Source organism: Eulemur rufifrons, chromosome 9, assembly GCF_041146395.1.
Source record: "Eulemur rufifrons isolate Redbay chromosome 9, OSU_ERuf_1, whole genome shotgun sequence".
NCBI classification, from domain to species: domain Eukaryota; kingdom Metazoa; phylum Chordata; class Mammalia; order Primates; family Lemuridae; genus Eulemur; species Eulemur rufifrons.
In genome coordinates this window covers 14690719-14710943 of record NC_090991.1, presented here as the reverse complement: position 1 = coordinate 14710943, position 20225 = coordinate 14690719, and the positions used below count along the sequence as shown (strand labels likewise).

Sequence of the window (20225 nt, the reverse complement as noted above, 5' to 3'; positions counted from 1 at the left end):
TCCTCAGAGTCATTTAACCAAAAAGGCTCCTAAGCCTCTGCATCTTGCCTTCTGCTAGGAGTTCTAAATGCTGTAGCAGGCAGCATGAGAGGAGGAAATCCTCTAGGATTCAGATCCTAGAGGACTGAAAACCCAGGCAGAGTAGGAGAGGACTGTGCAGAGTCCCAGGAGAAGCCACGTTTCAAGGGAAAGCGTGACACACTCATCAGGGAAGAAACTCCCCCACTACCAGCAAGCTGAAGCACAATCCTCAAGTACAAATGGGAAGGGAAATAAATCAACTACAGGGTAAGAGAAAGCACCAAGAAAAGGTGCAACCAGAGAACCAGCGACACTCTGTCCAGAAACGCCACATTTGTTTTACAGCAGAGTCTCTATGGGGCAATTCCCACTTCCTGGCATTTCAGATAATCTCCTTCTTGCCCTGAGACCAAACACTCTCTGTCAATGCTCTGAAATGATTCCTTGGCAGCATGGACCAAATTTCCCTCGCAAACAAACACAGCAAATAATGTTGCCCCCATGCTACAAATTCTATCAAGTCAAACCACATCATCCTTCCCTAAGCGGAGCAGAGGGAAGGGAAAGGATCCTGGTAACATTTTTGGACTCTGACCTGGTCATCAGAACATTTAAAAACTCTGCCAATCTGCCCTTCCCCCTCTATTCCCCTCTGCCAAAAAACCCCAAAGAGTGTTCAGAAAACCATTTCAGAGTGTACACCAGTATAATAGTCAAATTCGGGGCCTGGTGGCTTTTGTGCTTCCAGATTTGAATCACCAACGCTCATCAATTCTCTGTTCTTACTCCCTGGCAGGCTCCCACAAGGGATATCCCATAGGGAACTAGACTTTTCCATATTGAACAAACAGGGTACATGAGTCCTGAAACAGCTATTCCCAATCCCTGCCAAGCGTATGGTCTCTGCAATGAAACATTTCAGCAATGCCTCCCCCTTGGGAGAGGCTCTGGGTCTGCAGCCTCCAAGAGGCCTTCCTGCTGCCTTTAGCATGGCCAGATGTGCAACAGCATCGCTGCATTTGCAAATTAAGCTCTATACCCATGATTCCCTCCTTCCATCCCACCCAAGCACTAAAGAGTCATCCAGATTTCAGAGAGTAAACTCAGTATCTGAGAGGCAATGGTGAGGAGGGTAGTGTGTGTGTCTGTGTCTGTGTGTTTGCGTGTGTGTGTTGCAGGAGGTGGACTGAGGTGGGGGTAGTGGTATTTGTAGCACAGAAAAGAAGCTAAATTAATCTCTGTCTAAATGAAGAAACTGCACGTTCCTTACCTTTTAACTGGGAGTTGTGCACAGCAAACATGTTGATGGTCATAAGCTGCAGCATGCGGGTACTTCCAATAGGAGAGGGGCTATGCTGCAGCAACACCTGGAACTCCTTGAGGACCTTCTCAGCCACTGCAGGGAATGTCTCCATCCTGTAGATACAGTGAACCCATCAGTGAAGCATACCCCCCAAAAGCATTTGGTGTATGTACAGGTACGCACACACACATACACACACACACACACACACACACACACATTCTCTCTCTCTTTCTCAAAGCAGACAACTAACGGCTAGGACATGTCTTTGCTACTTTTACAAACCTTCCTGGTATCCTGCAATTTTTGAACATATTTGAGAGAAAGGAGTAAAGTTTTCAGGGTTCAGAGATGGAAACAACTCAATGTTTGGATAAATCACTGTGATTTATTATCCATTGGTATGCTATTTCCTAACCCCTGGCAATAACTGGATTCGAGCTGATATCAAAGTTTCTCTCTGAAACCATCAGTTTTTCTTTTCTTCTTTTTTTTTTTTTTTTTTTTTGAGACAGAGTCTCACTCTCTTGCCTGGGCCAGAGTGCCGTGGCATCAGCCTAGCTCACAGCAACCTCAAACTCCTGGGCTCAAGCAATCCTCCTGCCTCAGCCTCCCAGATAGCTGAGACCACCATGCCCAGCTAATTTTTTCTATTTTTAGTTATTTGGCTAATTTCTTTCTCTTTTTAGTAGAGACGGGGCCTCACTCTTTCTCAGGCTGGTCTCGAACTCCTGAGCTCAAGCAATCCTCCCGCCTCGGCCTCCCAGAGTGCTAGGATTACAGGCGTGAGCCACCGCCCCGGCCTATCAGTTTTTCTAAATAGTGAACAAATTTCCTTTAAGCTCTAAAACTTACATAGTCCCCAAACTCTTTGGTATGAAACTATATTGTATAAAAACAGTTGCATGAATCTAAAGATTTTTTACAAAACAGTTTTTTTTAGGAAAGCAGACACAGTTCTGCTGTTATCTTCTTGGGTATTACCACACTAATCGTTTCACCTAAGGATCCCAAATTTCCCCTTGAAGAATCCCTAGACCTAGGGCCCCCATGATCTGTTTCCATCTTTCCTATGTTACCGTCCTCCTCCCTCTCGAAAGCATCTGCTCATCAGGGTCTGTATGTTTTCAGGCCAGTAGAAATATAATGCCCTGGCCAACTGCCACTCCCAATACAGGAAGAGCCTGTAATGTAGGGAGGCAGAAATCCAGCCAGTGACCTAGGGCTCCTAAGGAAAGGTCATTTGAAGCACTGCTTGCCAAATGTGGCCACTGGATCCCAAACAGTGGTGCATGCCTGGAGCTCCTTTGGCAACAGGAACAAACCACAGCTGAAGTCCTCTGAAATAAAAAGCAAGTTCAAACTTGGTGCTAGAGAAAGGAACCAGGCACATGAGCCATAGGGCCATGCTAAACAATTCATGGTCAGTAAAGTATCTTTTATCCACCCCCTCAGGCCCCCCAAAAAATATACTGCTTATGGCACACTTGAGGGGTGGTAGCAGCTCTAGGCTGGACTAATAGCTTCTGGAAAGCCACATCAAAGGTAATCCTCCTCAAAAGATACAAAACAGGCTGGGCGTGATGGCTCACACCTAGCACTTCAGGAGGCCTAGGAGGCCGAGACAGGAGGATCACTTGAGCCCAGGAGCTTGAGACCAGCCTGGGCAATAGCGAGACCCCGTTTCTACAAAAAATAGAAAAATTAGCCAGGCATGGTGGTACGCGCCTGTAGTTCCAGCTACTTGGGAGGCTGAGGCAGGAGGATCGCTTGAGCCCAGGAGCTTGAGGTTGCAGTGAGCTATGATGATGCCACTGCACTCCAGCACAGGCAAGAGAGTAAGACCCTATCTCAAAAAAGAAAGATACAAAACAGTTTCAAGTCCTAGAGAAAGGTGCTTCTAGTTTCATCCAAACCTTGGCCCTTCCCCAGTGAGTAGTCCCCAGATTAGAAAACTCCAGAGTTTTCTAGAATCTTCGCAATCTTCATTCCTTGCCCTTGGATGGCAACTCCTATTACTGACCCTCTGGTGCCCAGAAGTCACGCCACAGCTATGGGTCAATTACAGTTTACATTCCAGTTCCCTTCTCTGCTGAGCTGTCCTCATTTTCATTGGCACAAAACATGCCATGCATTTGCTTTTTTCCCCCACATGCCATTTCAAGTGCCCCCCCCCCCAAACAAAACAAAACAAAACTCTTTTTTTCCCTCTAAAAAGTTTCAGAGCCGTTAAAACTCTTGGTAGATTTGGAATGGCAGAGAGTGATATGTTTGGGGCTGGATTGGATCCATTTTTCCCCCTGGGCTATAACAAAGGTTTCATTTTAAATCCTGACACTGTGCAGTACTCTTTCTGGTCGGAGGTGGGGAGGGGGGCTAGCACTTCTCATTACGAGAATAGCAGAGTTCACTCTGCTTGAAAGGCAGCCATACTGGGCAAGTTTCAGAGCCATGTGTCTCCGTGTTGAAAGGCAGTAGAGAGCCAGCTCAGAACGACAGGACAGAATTGTCACGTGGGACAGTCTTGCTTCGAAGCTGTGTCTGAGGTAGCCTCTTCCCTGGGGTAGGAATTGAAACAAATTCATTAACACTTTCTAGGTTAGACTGAATCTTGAATGATCACCAGGCCGAAAGTCCATATATTTTCTTTTTTGAAAAGTTTTTAAAAATCCTCCCTTTGCCTTTCAACCAGTTTAACACGATTAAAAGAAAGGACAAAAAAATCAAATGCATAAGGATACAAGTTAGAGTAACTTCAAATGCGAGGGAAGGTGGATATGAGGGAAGGTGGATCTACTCAGACAAAATCAGGTTTGTTAAATAATAACTGAGGGAAGCACAGATAAGAGTCCTCCTCAGGAATCAATAACAAGGTTTCTGGTTCCCAGTTTTATAACTAAAATGTTGTCTGATTCTGGCCCTGTAAGTAGTTTTATGTCTTTCTCCTTGAGAAATAATCTTCGCTCCACCCCATATTATAGATAGAAAAGTATACTTACATATGGACACATAAGTATGTAAATGCAGTAAAAAGATTTTGAAGAATACATAATCTGATGTCTAGTATTGTCCCTTTGGAGGGCAGAGGGGTTGGTGAGAGTTAAAAGAAATTTTAGCCTTAGCTTTAATAATATACTTTTATAAGGATTTCTGGTTATTACTTATGTAATAATTATAAAATTTTAACCAAGAAGAAGAAACAGCAGTAGTAGTAGCAATAGAGTAGGAAGAGGAAAAAAAAAAAGAACAAAAAAATTGGAAGCAACCTAAAATGTGCAATGATAGATGATTAAGATGGCACATCTATGCAAATGAATACTATTTTTTAAAGCTGTATTACATTTTTTAATCATGTGGGAAAAAATTCAATGTATACTAAATGATCCCTTTCTTACTCATTTGTAAAAAAAATAAAGTGTGTGTGTGATATATAGAAAAAAAGGACTGAAAAAATATACACCAAATATTAATGGTAGATAGATATCTCTGGGTAGTAAGAATATGGGTAACTTTTTATTTCTTCTTCTTTCCTGAGTGGTTTAATTTTTTTTTTTTTTTTTTTTGAGACAGAGTCTCACTCTGTTGCCCGGGCTAGTGAGTGGTTTAAATATTTTACAATGAGCACTGTATAGTAAGAAAAAGGCTCCCCCATAATGAATACTTCTTACTTTTGTATTTAAAAACATTTGCTAATTTTAAATACAAATCAAGACACAAACATTATATTTTTAAAAATTCAAAGTCCAAAATAAATATATCAGTCTTTGAGTTCCAAGAGACTTTGAAGCTGTGCAAAAAGCATGACTAGGCAAGCAAGTAAAAACTGAAGTGGTAACTTTAACCATGGCAATAACGGGAAGCAAAATTATTCTATTTGTCACAAATTAAGAGTCTGTAGGCTGCTGGCTTCCCAGCCTCTCTCAGTGAAGTCCAAGGGCAGGTCTGATCTGCCTCTCCCCGGGAAAGCATCTATCTATCAGGAGCCATACAGCACCCCTGACTGATTCTTCTCCCCGAGTCTGAGAGGACCTGTCCTTATTCTTTAAAACCTGAGAAGACACAATCACTTTCAGGATGTGTTTTACTGACTTAAGCGGCTGCTTTGCGAAGTATTCTCTAGAGACACCTTGTCTCATTTGAATGGCAGTTTCAAGAAACTAATCTTTCAGACAACACTGGGACCTAGACCCAGGAGTGACTCAGACAGTGACTAACGGGGCAGGACTCAACCCCTCGATGCTAAGAGACACAGCTGAGCTAGACAACACTCTCTGCAGAAAAGAATCAGGTTCCTAACTTTTTAATTTTCAAAAACTGAGCAAGATAGGAGCAACCCAGCAGCAAAAAACAAAACGAAATAAAACATACACACACACACACAAACACACACACACCTCAAAACCCCACAAACCAACCAAAAAACTAAGCTTTGTGACAGGGTAGAGATCAGAGAAAAAAATCACAGTGCTTTAGAACATAAAGACTGGAATGGACCTCAGAGATCATCTATTTCAACCACTGATAAGGAAACTGAAGCCCATAGAAGCTTTGACTCCTTTACTCCTGAGGGCAACTAACTAGTAAGTGGTGACAAACAGACTCTTTGGCATGTGACCTCATCTAAAGGTTTGAACCTCTTGTCAGCTCATGCTGAGAGTAAGAAGACTTGTCTTGCACACAGTAGGCATTCAAGTATATACCGATGTAATGTGGAGCACAGGCAGAGAGAAGACCAAGCCCTAGAAGAGCGGTGTCGGGGCTTTTCTCAAAAGGCAGGCAGACACTGACGTGCCTTCAGCTGCTCCCCATTACAATCTCCTCACTCTTAATCCATTTTCAGCGCCTCCCACATTTCACATCTTCTTGGTAATTAGGCAGCAGTCCATGATGTTGTGTGTGGCTTGGGCTCAGTGCTTTTCTAGTCTTACAGACTTCTATAGTTCTTTTTTTCCCCAATAGAAACATTATTGCTGTTTCTGCCTTCCAGAATAAATATGGGGCTCAATTTTCTTTTTACCTCCAGGACAGCATAAAGACTCACGGAGGGGGTGAAGTGCCTAGAATTGACATACATTTTCCTCATTGATACCATGATTCATTTTTCATAAAGATGAAACTGAACTGGCTTTGTCTTTTTGACAATAGAGTATGTTATATGCAGGAATGGAGGAGATCCTGCAAAATAATCTAGACTACGGTAAACCACCTCAGACAAATGAGATAATCTATTCCTTTTTAAAGGCCTCTAAAGAAGAAATTTCTCAATTTTCTTACACCTAACCCAAATTTCTCCAGATGCAACATAAACCTATTTTCTCTTACTATCATCCTATAAAAATCAAGACTATTGGGCTATGATTCTTTTATATTTAAATACAAGGCACCCAACAGCTGTCTCTAAGTAAGTATTTTTTACCTTAATTTTCTTCAGATTGATTTTTCCTCTTAGATCTCATTTTCTGGCTTTTTTTTTTTTTTTTTTTTTTTTGTTGAGACAGAGTCTCACTTTGTTGCCCAGGCTAGAGTGAGTGCCGTGGCGTCAGCTTAGCTCACAGCAACCTCAAACTCCTGGGCTTAAGCGATCCTACTGCCTCAGCCTCCCGAGTAGCTGGGACTACAGGCATGCACCACTATGCCCGGCTAATTTTTTCTATATAGATTTTTAGGTGTCCATATAATGTCTTTCTATTTTTAGTAGAGACGGGGTCTCGCTCAGGCTGGTCTCGAACTCCTGACCTTGAGCAATCCACCCGCCTCGGCCTCCCAGAGTGCTAGGATTACAGGCGTGAGCCACCGCGCCCGGCCTCATTTTCTGGCTTTTTAATCATTACTATGGTTCTTTCTAAAACTTCTTCCAAAATACGCATCTAAATATGAGAATTGTAAAAGTGGAGAAAATAACAGTCTAACTAATACTTACTTAACCTGATAAAAATATATCCTAAACATTCCTACATTCTGGGCCACGATTTTATAACTTTTCTAGCCCCAAAAGTCTCTAACAGAGCAAAAAATACCTAAAGTAGTGGTTCTCAATGAGGGGCAATTTTGCCCACCAGGGAACATTTGGCAATGTCTTGAGACATTTTTAATCATCACAAATTGGCAGGGGAGGTGTGCTACTGGCACGTGTTGAAAGAAGACAGGGATGCTGCTAAACATCCTACAATGCACAGCACAGTCCCCCCACAACAGAAGATTACCTGGCTCAAAATGTCAATAGCATTAATGTTGAAAAATCCTGACTTAGAGCAACACGGGACAAGAAAATTTAAAGAACAAACATAGGCAAAGGAAAAAAGGAGAGAAAACTGAGTGAAAAGGTAATAAGGGAGAGAAAGATGAAAAAAAATGATAACTAAAAAAGATGGTCAGGTGTAGTGGCTCATGCCTGTAATCCCAGCATCTTGGGAGGCTAAGGCAGAAGGATTGCTTGAGGCCAGGAGTTTGAGACCAGCCTGGACACAGAGCAAGACCTCATCTCTACAAAAATTTTTTAAAAAAATTAGCCAGGCATGATGGCACACCCCTGTAGTCCTTGCTACTTGGGAGGCTGAAGCGGGCGGATCACTTGAGGCCAGAAGTCCCAGATTGCAGGGACCTATGATTGTGCCAATGCACTCCAGCCTGGATAACAGAGTGAAAAAGTGAGACCCTGTCTCCAAAAAAAATAAATAAATAAAAAGAAAAATAAAAATTTTAAAAAGACAAGGAGCAAGAGTACCATCAACTGTTATTTTTAGTGTAGCACAACAGTATTTCCTGCTATGATGTGTTATTTTATAAGGTGATATTGACATCATCCTATCTACCTTGTAACTACAGCTTTACATTACTCACTAGTGATTGGCTTGGATCTACTATACCCTATTAGAATGCTAGATCCTTCTTTCACAATCTATCCATTTTTTTTTTATAACAATTCACTCGTTCATACAACAAATATGAACTGAGCATCTTCTATATACCAGGCACCAAGGAAACAACAGTGTTAGGCAAAAACTGCCAGAGTGGATAGAGCTTACATTGGCATGGGGTGAAGGGGGAAGATGAGAGTTATTGATACATCGTTTATTTTCCCTAAGTGAATTACTTCACATTTATTTCTACTGACAGAGTTCAACTACTGGCACTTCTCCAATTTTCCCAGGTCATTCTGAATTCAAAACTACCCTTGCAGTGACCATCACTGTCACTCCTGCCCAGGTTGGTGCCAAATGAATATATACTAAGCACACTTTCTAGTTCACCATTCATGGGGCAGTGTTTCTTCAAGAAGAACCAAGCCTTTCAACTTCTCAGAAAAGTTAAGTACAAAAGTATGTGTAAACTCACATAGCTTCTACTCCTGCTAAGAAAGCCTTCTAGAGCATTACAGATAAACTTGCAACGTTATGACAGAAAGTGAAAGGAAAACATTGACAGTAACTGGTGGATTTATAATTGGAAACAAATCACCTCAAAGGGTAGCTCACAATAAAACCTCCAACTCACAAAATACTAAAATCCATTAGAAAATTGGTCTGGGAGCACTGCCACGTATTCCTCTTCTCCTGTACTCAGAGAGACTCTAGGTTAAAGAGGCACTCGGCAGACATCTGCTCTGGTGTGCAGGTATTAAGTCGGGCTTTAGGATCACTAGTTTTCCACAGTGAGGAAGAACTCTGATCCACCAAAGAAATACTCAAAACTCGATCTCTTTCCAGGGATTTAAGTGATAAAGTAATAGTGCACACACTATCTTCCCTGAGATTTATATGGAAATCCATGGTAGATGGTGAAACAGTCTTGGTATTTACTGAGACCAGCAATATGGTACAAGAAACTGAGCAAAGAAGGAAGGGGTATGGATCAGAAGGACATGGAGGAAAGAAAATGTTACTCCTGTCTTCGAGGGAAAATTAGTGGACACTACTCTCCCCAAGGACCCTGACAGCTGTACCCAGGGATTTAGCATGACTGCCTTGAGAAGCTCATTAGGGGTTGAGCTGGAAGGCAGAGGAAAGAGAAACCCAGAGGGATAGGGGTGGGGGTTGGGAAAAAGACTGTTTAAGGGGGGGGGGGCGGTTAGTAAAGGTAGAGAAAGAAGATACAGAGATGGAGAGTAATATTTCCCAAAATTCATGAGCACAGTAGGAGAGAGAGTGAAGGGAACAGAAGAAAAGGTGGAGGCCTCTAAGAATTCACACCCTGTGCCCTCAGTTACAAACACAGTCTAGTTGCTAACAATATTAAATTCCAAAATGACTTGTAATGTAGGAAAATAAAATAAACATCCTGCACACTTACCCAATCCGGGTAAACAGCTTCCCATGGGCATGGAGAAAACTGAGGATGAACCTTTTGTTCAGCTGCATGGGAAAAAGGGAGAGGAGAAAACAATTAAACTTTCCCCAGTTTCCTGTTACTAAACAGAGTCCCCAGTGACACAATAACCTGGCCAGGGTCTAAGGGGTGGGCACTAGGGATGGGAACCAAATGGACAGGACCAAACTCTCACACAGACCCAGGGCACATGCCCAACAGCTGCCGCTCAGCTGAGCCAAGATGACAGCCAGCTGAGTGAGTGAACAGCACCCTCTGCTGGCAATAGCACCTGTATGCAGAGAATTTGAAACTGAATGTGAACTAAGCACAGTATAAAGAAAGGTGGCCTATGTAGCTGTGATCTAAGAGTCATTCAGCCCCCTTCATGATGGAAATGAAACTCTGACAGGAGCAAGGATAACAGCCATTTTGGAGAAGTCTGTGATCTTATTTATGAGCTATTTTTCTACCTACCCAGGAAAGCAGAACTCTCCTTTGATAACCAAGAGTAAGATAACCCATCACTACCTAGCTCATCGAATTGTACTTCAACAGCTTTTGAAAGTTCTAGGTCTGAAGCTGAAAATTCAAGTGTGTACAGCGGCCAGGCATGAAGTAGACTGGTAGAGACAGTAGTAACCTATGGCTATTCCACTCTAGTTCTGGCCAAATGCTCTATGTGGCCCCAAGCTGGAAACTGGAATCTGGGTTTTAGGTGAAATCCTCTGGCTTTTAAATGATGGCCACTAAGGAAAATAATTTAAACACTAAGCAAGCCAAAGACACACATTTGCCAGCCACATCTGGCCCATGAGCCATCCATTTACAATCTTGGTTCAAGGTTCTAGAAAATCTCTTTCCATCAAAACCAAGAGATCCCTCTGAACAAAATAAGGGAGGGAAAAAAACAATTCAATTCAAATCCAAAGAAAGTGGAGACAATCTAAAGGCCAAATCTCCTTGTCATCCTCCCTGGTTTCCTAGAAGCAAAATATTCAGGGCCCTGTAGCTAGGTAGGAAGAGGGGTTAAGAGTCTTGAACTCAGGACAAGGAACAGTCCAGCACCCCTGGAAAGTTTGCCCAAAGAGGAAAAACTCTTCAGGTTTATCCCATTATAAAACAGAACACCAATCAAACTATGGCAGCTCCATCTATTTCATATGAAAGCTAGCTGTGGGAAAAGAGGTACATTCTCACTTTACCAATGACTTCAAGATCAAACTCTGCACACAAGCTCCACTGTTGATTTTTGCCTTAAATGAATTACATTTAATCAATAATACTAAATCAACACTAATTTATGTATTAATAGTTAAAAAGCTCAAGACACTCATTGAAGATAACCTGTACAGCAAGGCAAGTCAGGGCTAGAAACACTGGGTTCCATCAACAGAAGGGAAAGGTGAGGAACAGCCGCAAAATAAATTGCCAATGGTTATACCAACGTTAGCAGCAAAACCTGCCTAGAATGCAGGTCTCCAGATCTACTCCAGAGGAAGATGGTGAGAAACGGGGACCTTCCCATGAAACATACCTGTGTTTAAGTCCACCTCTGCCACATACCTGCTGTGTGATCTCAGGCAACTGATCTAACTTCCCAAAGCCCCAGTTTTCCTTTCTACACAGTGGAGATAATTATACCTATAGGTTAATAGATTGTTATACTGATTAAATGAGGTAAGGCATACAAAGCACGCTTGACCTGTTGTAATCTTAACACTCTCTCCTAATAAATGATGAAACAAGTGATCAAATACTAACAACTGGAGAATCCAGGAGAAGTATTATGTGGGAGTTCTTTGAATTATTCTTACAACTTTTCTATAGGTATAAAGTTATTTCAAATAAAAAGGTAAAAATATACATTCTGTGTTCCTATTTTAACTCAATTATCCCTCTTCCTATAGCTTTCAATTATAAACTAGTTAACTCATTCATGACCATGGTTATATTTATCTTTGAAGGTACTCTAGTAGGAAGAAAACAATACTAACACACCTCATTCAAGCCTATTTATCCCCTAACCCCCAAGGCAACTCAGAAATTTAAGCAACTTTAAACCAGTAAATAGCAGAGTTAGAACTTGAACGTAGGCCTTCAGATTCCAAATATGGTTTTTCTTCTCTTATCCTACACCTACCTCAGGATGAGAACTGGTGAGCTGATTTAACGAAGGGCTAATGGGGGAATAAAAGCAACTAAAAAGAAGTTCAAGTTTTGCTTTTAAGTTTTCCTTACTGATTGGGTAGGAAATACTATTTGAACCATTATGGCTCCTAGAGTAAAATAAGAACCCCAAGAGGCTTGGAACACCAGTGCTTCTAACTGTACTTTCCAAAGATCATTCTCTTAGGGTGGCAGATGAAGTCTAATTATCTGAATACATACTTACCACTATCATATTTTGCTGTACCTAGTAAAAAGTGAATTTCAATGCATTGTTTTTCAACTAGTGGGAGTGAAGGAAATCTTAGGGAACTTTTTCAAACTATACACACATTCTCCTTGACCTTGGTTAATGAGAACCACTGCTTTATTTTTAGTCTGAAAGTATCTGTCACCCTAAACATAGTTTCTCTTTGTTGCCACCAATAGCATTTCAATTAGGAAAGGAGCCAAAAATGTAGGTGCTATTTATTTTATTTTTTCTAAGACACCTGAAGGGGTAGCATAGATGCATCCTAGAGTTGAGGCCTGTTACATGGAAGGAGCAGGTTTGTTATATGTTTATCAAAATGGGCCTAAACATGATAATATGAACTCAACAAGCACTGAAGCAGACCTCTGGAGAAATCTCAACTTGATACCAACTCCACAGTCAGGAAAGCCTCCATCTGACCTTCCTTCCTCTCCAACAACATATCATCATGGACTGGCTTCTATTTCTGCAACTTTTTTATTTTTAACAATACACCTAGGCTGGGTATGGCGGCTCACACCTGCAATCTTAGCACTCTGGGAGGTCAAGGCAGGTGGATCACTTGAGGCAAAGAGTTTGAAACCAGCCTGAGCAAGAGCGAGACACCCTCGCTACAAAAAATAGAAAAAAATTAGCTGGGCGTTGGTGATATGCTAATTAGCTACTCAGGAGGCTGAGTCAGGAGGATTGCTTGAGCCCAGGAATTTGAGGTTGCAGTGAGCTAGATTGTGCCACTACACTCTAGCCAGGGCAACCAACAGAGCAAGACTGTATCAAAAACAACAACAACGAAACTCCAACACACCTAGAAAGCCTCCCTTAGGTGGAGAAAGAAATATTACTACTTAAACTGTGAGACTATTTGCTTCCAGATCTTTGTAGCACATTTACATACTGTTCACCAGAAACTAAAAACACTTCTTGGGTGGGGCCCTCAGAGGCAGTGTTAGCTCCTTAGTTCAATTCCCGTACCAATTCCTAAACTTAACTCAAGAGACACTAATGGCAGTAATCAGATGGGTAGGTTTCTGAACACTCACAATAAAGTCTGTCCTGTCATTACAGTAGCATTATGAGTAGCATGTTTTGGGTTGGATGTGGTGGCTCATGCCTGTAATCCTAGCACTCTGGGAGGCCAGGCAGGGAGGATCACTTGAGGTCAGGAGTTTGAGACCAGCCTAAGAGTGAGACCCCCATCTCTACTAAAAATAGAAAAAATTAGCCAGGTATGGCGGCCCATGCCTGTAGTCCCAGCTACTCGGGAGGCTGAGGCAGCAGGATTGCTTGGGCCCAGGAATTTGAGGTTGCTGTGAGCTAGGCTGATGCCACGGCACTCTAGCCCGGGCAACAGAGTGAGACTCTGTCTAAAAAAAAAAAAAAAAAAAATTGTGCCTTTAGTGTTTTGTGAACTGTGGAGCAAGGAAGGAGAAAAGAGCTGCTCAGAGGCAGCAATACAACACAATGGAGCACTACAACACAGGGGATTCTGAAATGTGCCCAATCTAAATTCCTAGATAGTTGTTTGTGCTTCTAAATAGTCATGTGGAAAACTGAATTTCTGAAAAGTGAATCATTTTAAGGATAGTAGGGATACTCAGTTTTTAAAGGAATTTCAAGTTGCATTTTTAAAGTGTTTGGGGGGAGCATAAATTAACATTCTCTTATCTGTCTGGAATGTCTCTATTTTTACATACACGAAATATTTTTTAAAAAACAAAACTTTGTTGCATTTTTAAAAGGGGGCTCTACCCTCTTAGATACAAGACAACATAGGTAGACACCAAAAATTTCACAAGTACCTATTAGTAAAATATCCAGGACTTTTAGAGCATTCAGTCAAAGACCATTTATCAGTCTCTCTAAAGTATAAGATCATAGGGTAGAGGAGGATGTGAGTACACTGGTCATGTCCATCTCTCATCCCTGTGCTTCTACGGTAGATACAGTAGAGAGCAAACCAGCAAGATAGGGTCCCTAACGCCATGGAGCCTATACAATAACAAAGATAAACAAACAACATATCATCTTGCCAACTCCCCATTTATGCTCCCATTACCTAAGACAAGCTCTATCAACTATGAAGGTGCTGGGAAACACTATTTCCCTTATGTCACTATCCCTTAGATGGGGAAAGGGAAGGTGAGGCCTAAGGAGGTTTGATAAAGAAAATAAGGAAGGGGCCAGGCATGAGGTGGTTCACACCTGTAATTGTAGCACTCTGGGAGGCCAAGGGGGGAGGATCGCTTGAGCTCAGGAGTTCAAGACCAGCCTGAGGAAGAAAGAGACCCTGTCTCTTCTGAAAATAGAAAAAATTAGCCGGGTGTAGTGGCACACATCTGTACACCCAGCTACTCAGGAGGCTGAGACAGGAGGATCGTTTGAGCCCAGGAGTTTGAGGTTGCTGTGAGCTAGGCTGACACCACGGCACTCTAGCCCAGGCAACAGAGCAAGACTCTGTCTCAGGGAAAAAAAAAAAAGAAAGAGAAAATAAGGAAGGGAGACCTGGCACACAAAATGTGGAAACCTATCAGTAATGCAATAACCATTTAGCAGAGATAAAAGTTACTCATTAGTACTTTCAGCATTTTTCTTTCCAGGATATAGATAAAGAAAGAAGTACAGACAAGCCAAGCAGCATGACTCAAATGCCTTGGAGGAAGACAGAGCAAATCAAAATCAGTCCTTAAGTCCCTTACTTGGACCAAAGAGCCACACTGAGGCTGAGGTAGAGCAGGGATGGCAATTACTCTTCACCTTTACTTTCTCCACCCCTGAACTGTTCTGGGCAGGATGACAGCTCAATTAGCTATAATTAAGCACAAGTTCCACGTAGAGATGTCCCATTTAAGATGGCTGAATCTGAGCCATGTGAATTTAAGTGTAAAACATGTCTTTTAAAACCACCTCTTTCAACTAATGCACCCCTTGAAACAATGGCTCTCATCCTTGCATTGCAGTTTAGTGCTGCCTCAACAAAGTCTTAAAGCAATTCACTTGCTATCACTTCATTATCTCTCCTACTTAAAACCAGCAGACTGAGGAAAATTGGGCTAAATGTCAAATCAGCAGTCAGCTCCAGAAAACCCAGCTGGTGAGCAGGGGATAGCCAAGCTCAGAGTACCTGGCTGGCTCTCAGGAGAGAAACTGGCACTAGGTATAAAGAAAAGGAGGCATGAATTTGTGAATATTCTGTATTTATTGCTCCTATGTATTTACTGGGGGGAGGAAATAGGACAGAATAGTATGAACAAAGACCATAATCTTAAGAGTTAAAGACCTAGGTTCAAATTCTGGTTATGCCATTTATTTGCTATGTAACTATCAGCAAGTCACATCAACTTTCTAAGGCTGTTTCTTTCAATGATTAAATGAAAAGACTGAGTGAGATCAGTACTGATCTCCATAACCCTGAGTGATTCCATAACCCTGAGTATGTGTGCATCACCTAAATAGCTTTTATAAAAAATACAGATTCTCTAGTCCTACAGAATCAGAATCCTCAGGGAGTGGGGAGGAGGACTTCTGTATTGTTTTTTAAGACACAGGGTCTTGCTACATTGCCCCGGCTGGTCTCAAACTCCTGGCCTCAAGCAATCCTCCCCCCTCAGCCTCCCAGGTAGCTGAGACTGCCGGCATGAACCACTGTCCCCAGCCAGAATCAGCATGTTTAAAGGTCTCCAGGTTATTCTGAAAGACAGCCAGATGTGGGAACCACTGGGCTAGTTCAAAGGTTGGCAAATTATGGCCTATGGGTCAAATCTAGCCCGCCACATGTTTTTGTAATGGCTCATGAACTAAAAACGTTTTTATATTTTTTAATGATTGAAAAAAATCAAAAGAATATTTGAAATTTATGAAAATTGTATGAAATTAAAATTTCACTGGGTACAATAGCTCATGCCTATAAATCCAGCACTTTGGGAGGCCGAGGTGGTAAAATTGCTTGAGGCCAGGAGTTTGAGACCAGTCTGAGCAACAGAGCAAGAGCCCGCCTCTATGAAAAAATGAAAAAAATCAGTTGGGTATGGTGGCATATTCCTGTAGTCAAACATACTCAGGAGGCTGAAGTGAGAGGATCATGTGAGCCCAGGAGTTTGAGGCTGCAGTGAGCTATGATCATACTACTTCCCTCCAACCTGGGTGACAAAGGGAAACTCTGTCTCTTAAAAGAAAAAAAAAAAATTCAGTTTCCACAAGGTTCTAATGAACACACTCATTTGTTTAGATATTACCTATGGCTACTTTCCCCCTACAAAGGCAGAGCTGAGTAGCTGCAGCATAGGGTATATGACCCACAAAGTCTAAAATATTTATTATCTGGCTCATTACAGAAAAAGCCTGTTGATTCTTGGGATAAATCATCTACAACACTGGTATCACAAAAATTTGTTCTACCTGCACAGCACTTGAGGGCTACCACACATACATATTGGAAACAGCAATGATTCTCCTGGGCCAGGAGGTGAAGATGGGTAGTAATGAGGAGTCTGGTCTAAGAGACACCTGCCCCCCTCCCCCCATATTCTGATATCCACCCACCTTTCATCGTTACAGAAGAATCACCAATTTACAGTGTTCCTTCCAATACTAAGAGCCCACAAATGGGCTCTCACTATGATTCTAAGTAAATATAACCTTTCTTGACAGTTGCTATGCAAACACCATCCTATCTATGATAGCACAAGTGAAACAAAATGCCAAAGACTGCTGCTCTCCAAGCTTTTGAACTCAAACAGTCCAAAGTCTACATATAAATGGGGCTCTCCAGGTTTCCACCTTAGAAGACACTACAGGGCTGACAGGGTGGAAATAGGATATACCCAAGCCCAGTAGAGATTTCACTTAAGGCAGAGGACTCCTAGACATTTCCCAAAACAACTCTATCAAGGGAAAGTGCCAGATTAAGATTTATGAGTCCCTGTGCTGCAGTGTGACAATCTGTAGCAACCAACTCAAAAGTGCCACCAGCTTAGCATCTTAAGGTATACAGAAAAAGAGAGAGAAAGTTCAGCCAAAGGGCAATACTGTTGCTCTGACTGGGTTACTTTCCGAATGACTCTTCTTTCTGACTCATCTCTCCCAGCGCCTGGGAACTCTCATGTCCGTCCACCCAAATAATAGGGGAGGTGGGACACCTTGTGTCTGCACTGCACAAAGCAAGACAGAAGAGGAAAGGAGTGAAGCGCCTACTTTGTGATCAAGTGGGCAACCAGATTAACAATTCTTCAAGGGCACATACACAAGGTCGAAGCCACCTTATACATGAATGAATCAAGAATGTAAGGGTAGTAAGGTACTTCTCACACATCGACCCATTCATTTATTCATTCAACAAAAACTTACTGGGCACTGTCTACGTACAGAATACTGTGCACGATCTGTGAACAAGGCAGACACAATCCTTGCTCTGTGGGTGACAGACAATTATAAAATGCCATGATTGGGGAAGGATAGGATGCTGTGGAAATACACAGCAGAAACACTGGCGATGTCCTTTCAGAAGAGGAGAAACTGGAGTTGAAACCTGAAGGTTGAGCAAACTAATCAGGTGATTAGGGGTGGGGCATAGAGAGTCATGCTTTGATATGTCATAAGCAAAGGGAAGAACGTGTGTGATGGTCCAAAGAGTGGTATGTTGTGGACTGGCAAGGCTAAATGATTGATTCTGTAAGAGGAGAAGGCCAGAGAAGTAGTGAGGGCCAAGTTGTGGAATCCTTGTTAAAGAGATGATCTTAGTTAAAGCCACTGAAGGTTTTAAGCAGGGAAATGACATGGGCAAACTTGTATTTTTAAAGGTCACTCTGGATTTTAGAAAATTCAGGATTTGTCTATGGCCATACCACCCTGAACGTGCCTGATCTTGGAAGCTAAGCAGAACTGGGCCTGGTTAGTACTTGGATGGGAGAAAATTCAGGGTTTTGGTGGGGGCAGAGGCCAGGAGACCAGGCTGAGAGGCTGTTGTTGCAATCATCTAATAGCAATGGAGACAGAAGAGAGGGAAGACAGATTAAGGAGATTATCATTCCACACAGACAATCATGATCCCTGCCCCTAAATCTCAGTGTTTCTAGTTCCACGTAACTGAATTTACAGACTGGCAGCGGCCCAGAACCAAGCATGAGTCTTTAAAAAAAAAAAAAAAAAAAAGACTCAAACTAAATGAAACACTGATTTCATTTTTAGAGATAATTTATTCTGATTTCCTTTCCTTTCATTCATTCATTTAGAGACAGGGCTCACTCTGTTGCCTGGGCTAGAGTGCAGTGGCATCATAATAGCTCAGACTCCTGGCCTCAAGTGATCCTCCCACCTTGGCCTCCCAGAGTGCTAGGATTACAGGCATGAGCCACCACGCCAGGCCCCTCATGTATATTTTAAATTATCTCTAGATTACTTATAATACCTAATAAACTGGAAGCACTATGTAAACAGTTACACTGTTTTTTTATTGCTGTATTATTATTATTTTTCAATACACAGTTGGTTGAATCTACAAATACAAAACCCATGGATATGAAGGGCTGACTGTATATATCATCAGCACAAGGACGATATGTATTTTGTTCACCACAGTATCTCCACAGCAGGCTCATAACAGGTGTCCAACAAATTCTTGGTGAACAAACAGCCTTTCCAATTTGATCGTTGCCACCTCTCCTGCATCTACATATGCTGACACAACTTACACGTAAGTAACAAAGAATCACTTGTGGTGTCCAAAATTCACCATGTTCTTTGCATTGCTGTGCCCTCTCTCTGCCTAGAATGCCTTTTTGCTTTTATCTAATAAAGGCCCAGTTTTCCTCACTTAAACCTTCCCTGACCCTCTATTTCCAGCCTGAGCCTAACTCCTTATCCTCCAGGCTCAGAGAATATTCCATATTACCTCTGTTACGTTGGGTTACCAGTGCATATAATTATATACACACGTCTGTCTTTAGATCAGCTCTGTTCAATAGGACTTTCCATGATGATGGGAATGTTCCTTGCCTGCAATGACCAACACAATAGCCACTAGTAACATATGAGTAATAAGCACCTGACGGATAGCTACTGTGACTGAGGAACTGAATTTTTATTTTATTTCATTTCCATTCATTTAAATAGCCACACACAGTTAGTGGCTGTCATATTGATCAGCACAGCCTGAGAGTGTGATCTCCTTTAGTGAATGATCCATTTCTATTTCCCAGGACATAGGAGTTATCCACAGGTAACATGAGTAGATGGAGAGATGAATGAGGGAGACAGAGTTGGCTCCAAAGATCAGAATACCCACACAGTTTCTGGCTTGCAATATGGTAGGAGCGCAGGAGATACTCTAAAGCTCAAAAAGGGCTCAGCCAATGGGAGCAAAGGACCAGAAGACCCTCTCTACCCAGTGCTCTACTATTCTGCCCAGCTACATAACTACATGGGAGACAGTGGGACCTGACATCTGATTTTAACTATTACACTGTACCTTTCAGAAGCTTAGGACAGCTTCCCAATTATGGGCAGGTTGTATTTACAGAGTTGGCTCTGTACTTCAGGAGTTAAAAGTAGCCCAAGCTATTCAGACACAATTCAGACATTAAGGGCTCAAGTTTTCCCAGCTGAACAAGTGTGTCATGCTCAATCACCTTAGCAATAATAATAATGGTCAAAACTTCTATAACATCTTCTATGTGTAACACACTATCTAAGCACTTTATATGCATTAACTCATTTAACCTTACAACAATCCTGAGAGGTTAGGTACTACTATTATTGCCACGGTGTAAACAAGGAAACTGAGCACAGTGAGGTTAAGTTGACTTGCCCAGGGTCAACTCAAGCAGTCTGGCTCCACAGTCCAAGCTCTTTGTCTTTCACCTTTTTAAAAAAGGCACCCTTCAACAAACATGTGAAAAAAGGCTCAATATCTCTAATCATCAAGAAAATGCAAATCAAAACCACAATGAGATATCACTTAACTCCAGTGAGAATGACTTTTTAACAAAAAGTCCCACAACAACAAATGCTGGCATGGATGCAAAGAGATAGGAACACTTGTACACTGTTGGTGGGACTGCAAACTAGTTCAACCTCTATGGAAAGGAGTATGGAGATACCTCAAAGAACTAAAAATAGAACTACCATTTGATCCAGCAATCCCACTACTGGATATTTACCCAAATGAAAAAAAAAATTCTA

At 41.9% G+C, this 20225-nt stretch overlaps 1 protein-coding gene across 2 annotated transcripts in view; it reads right to left on the bottom strand.

Annotated features, from left to right (window-relative positions):
• Window positions 1-20225, bottom strand: part of SMG6 (SMG6 nonsense mediated mRNA decay factor) — a 214872-nt gene that overhangs the window by 151501 nt on the left and 43146 nt on the right. The window contains exons 9-10 of one of the 2 annotated variants that reach the window (XM_069482148.1): window positions 9614-9675; window positions 1292-1437 (exon numbers count right to left, since the gene is read on the bottom strand). In XM_069482148.1, coding sequence (XP_069338249.1) covers window positions 1292-1437; window positions 9614-9675 — 208 coding nt within the window. Of the gene's footprint in view, window positions 1-1291; window positions 1438-1609; window positions 1667-9613; window positions 9676-20225 lie in introns of those variants that run through there. The other variant, XM_069482149.1, reaches the window with a different exon arrangement.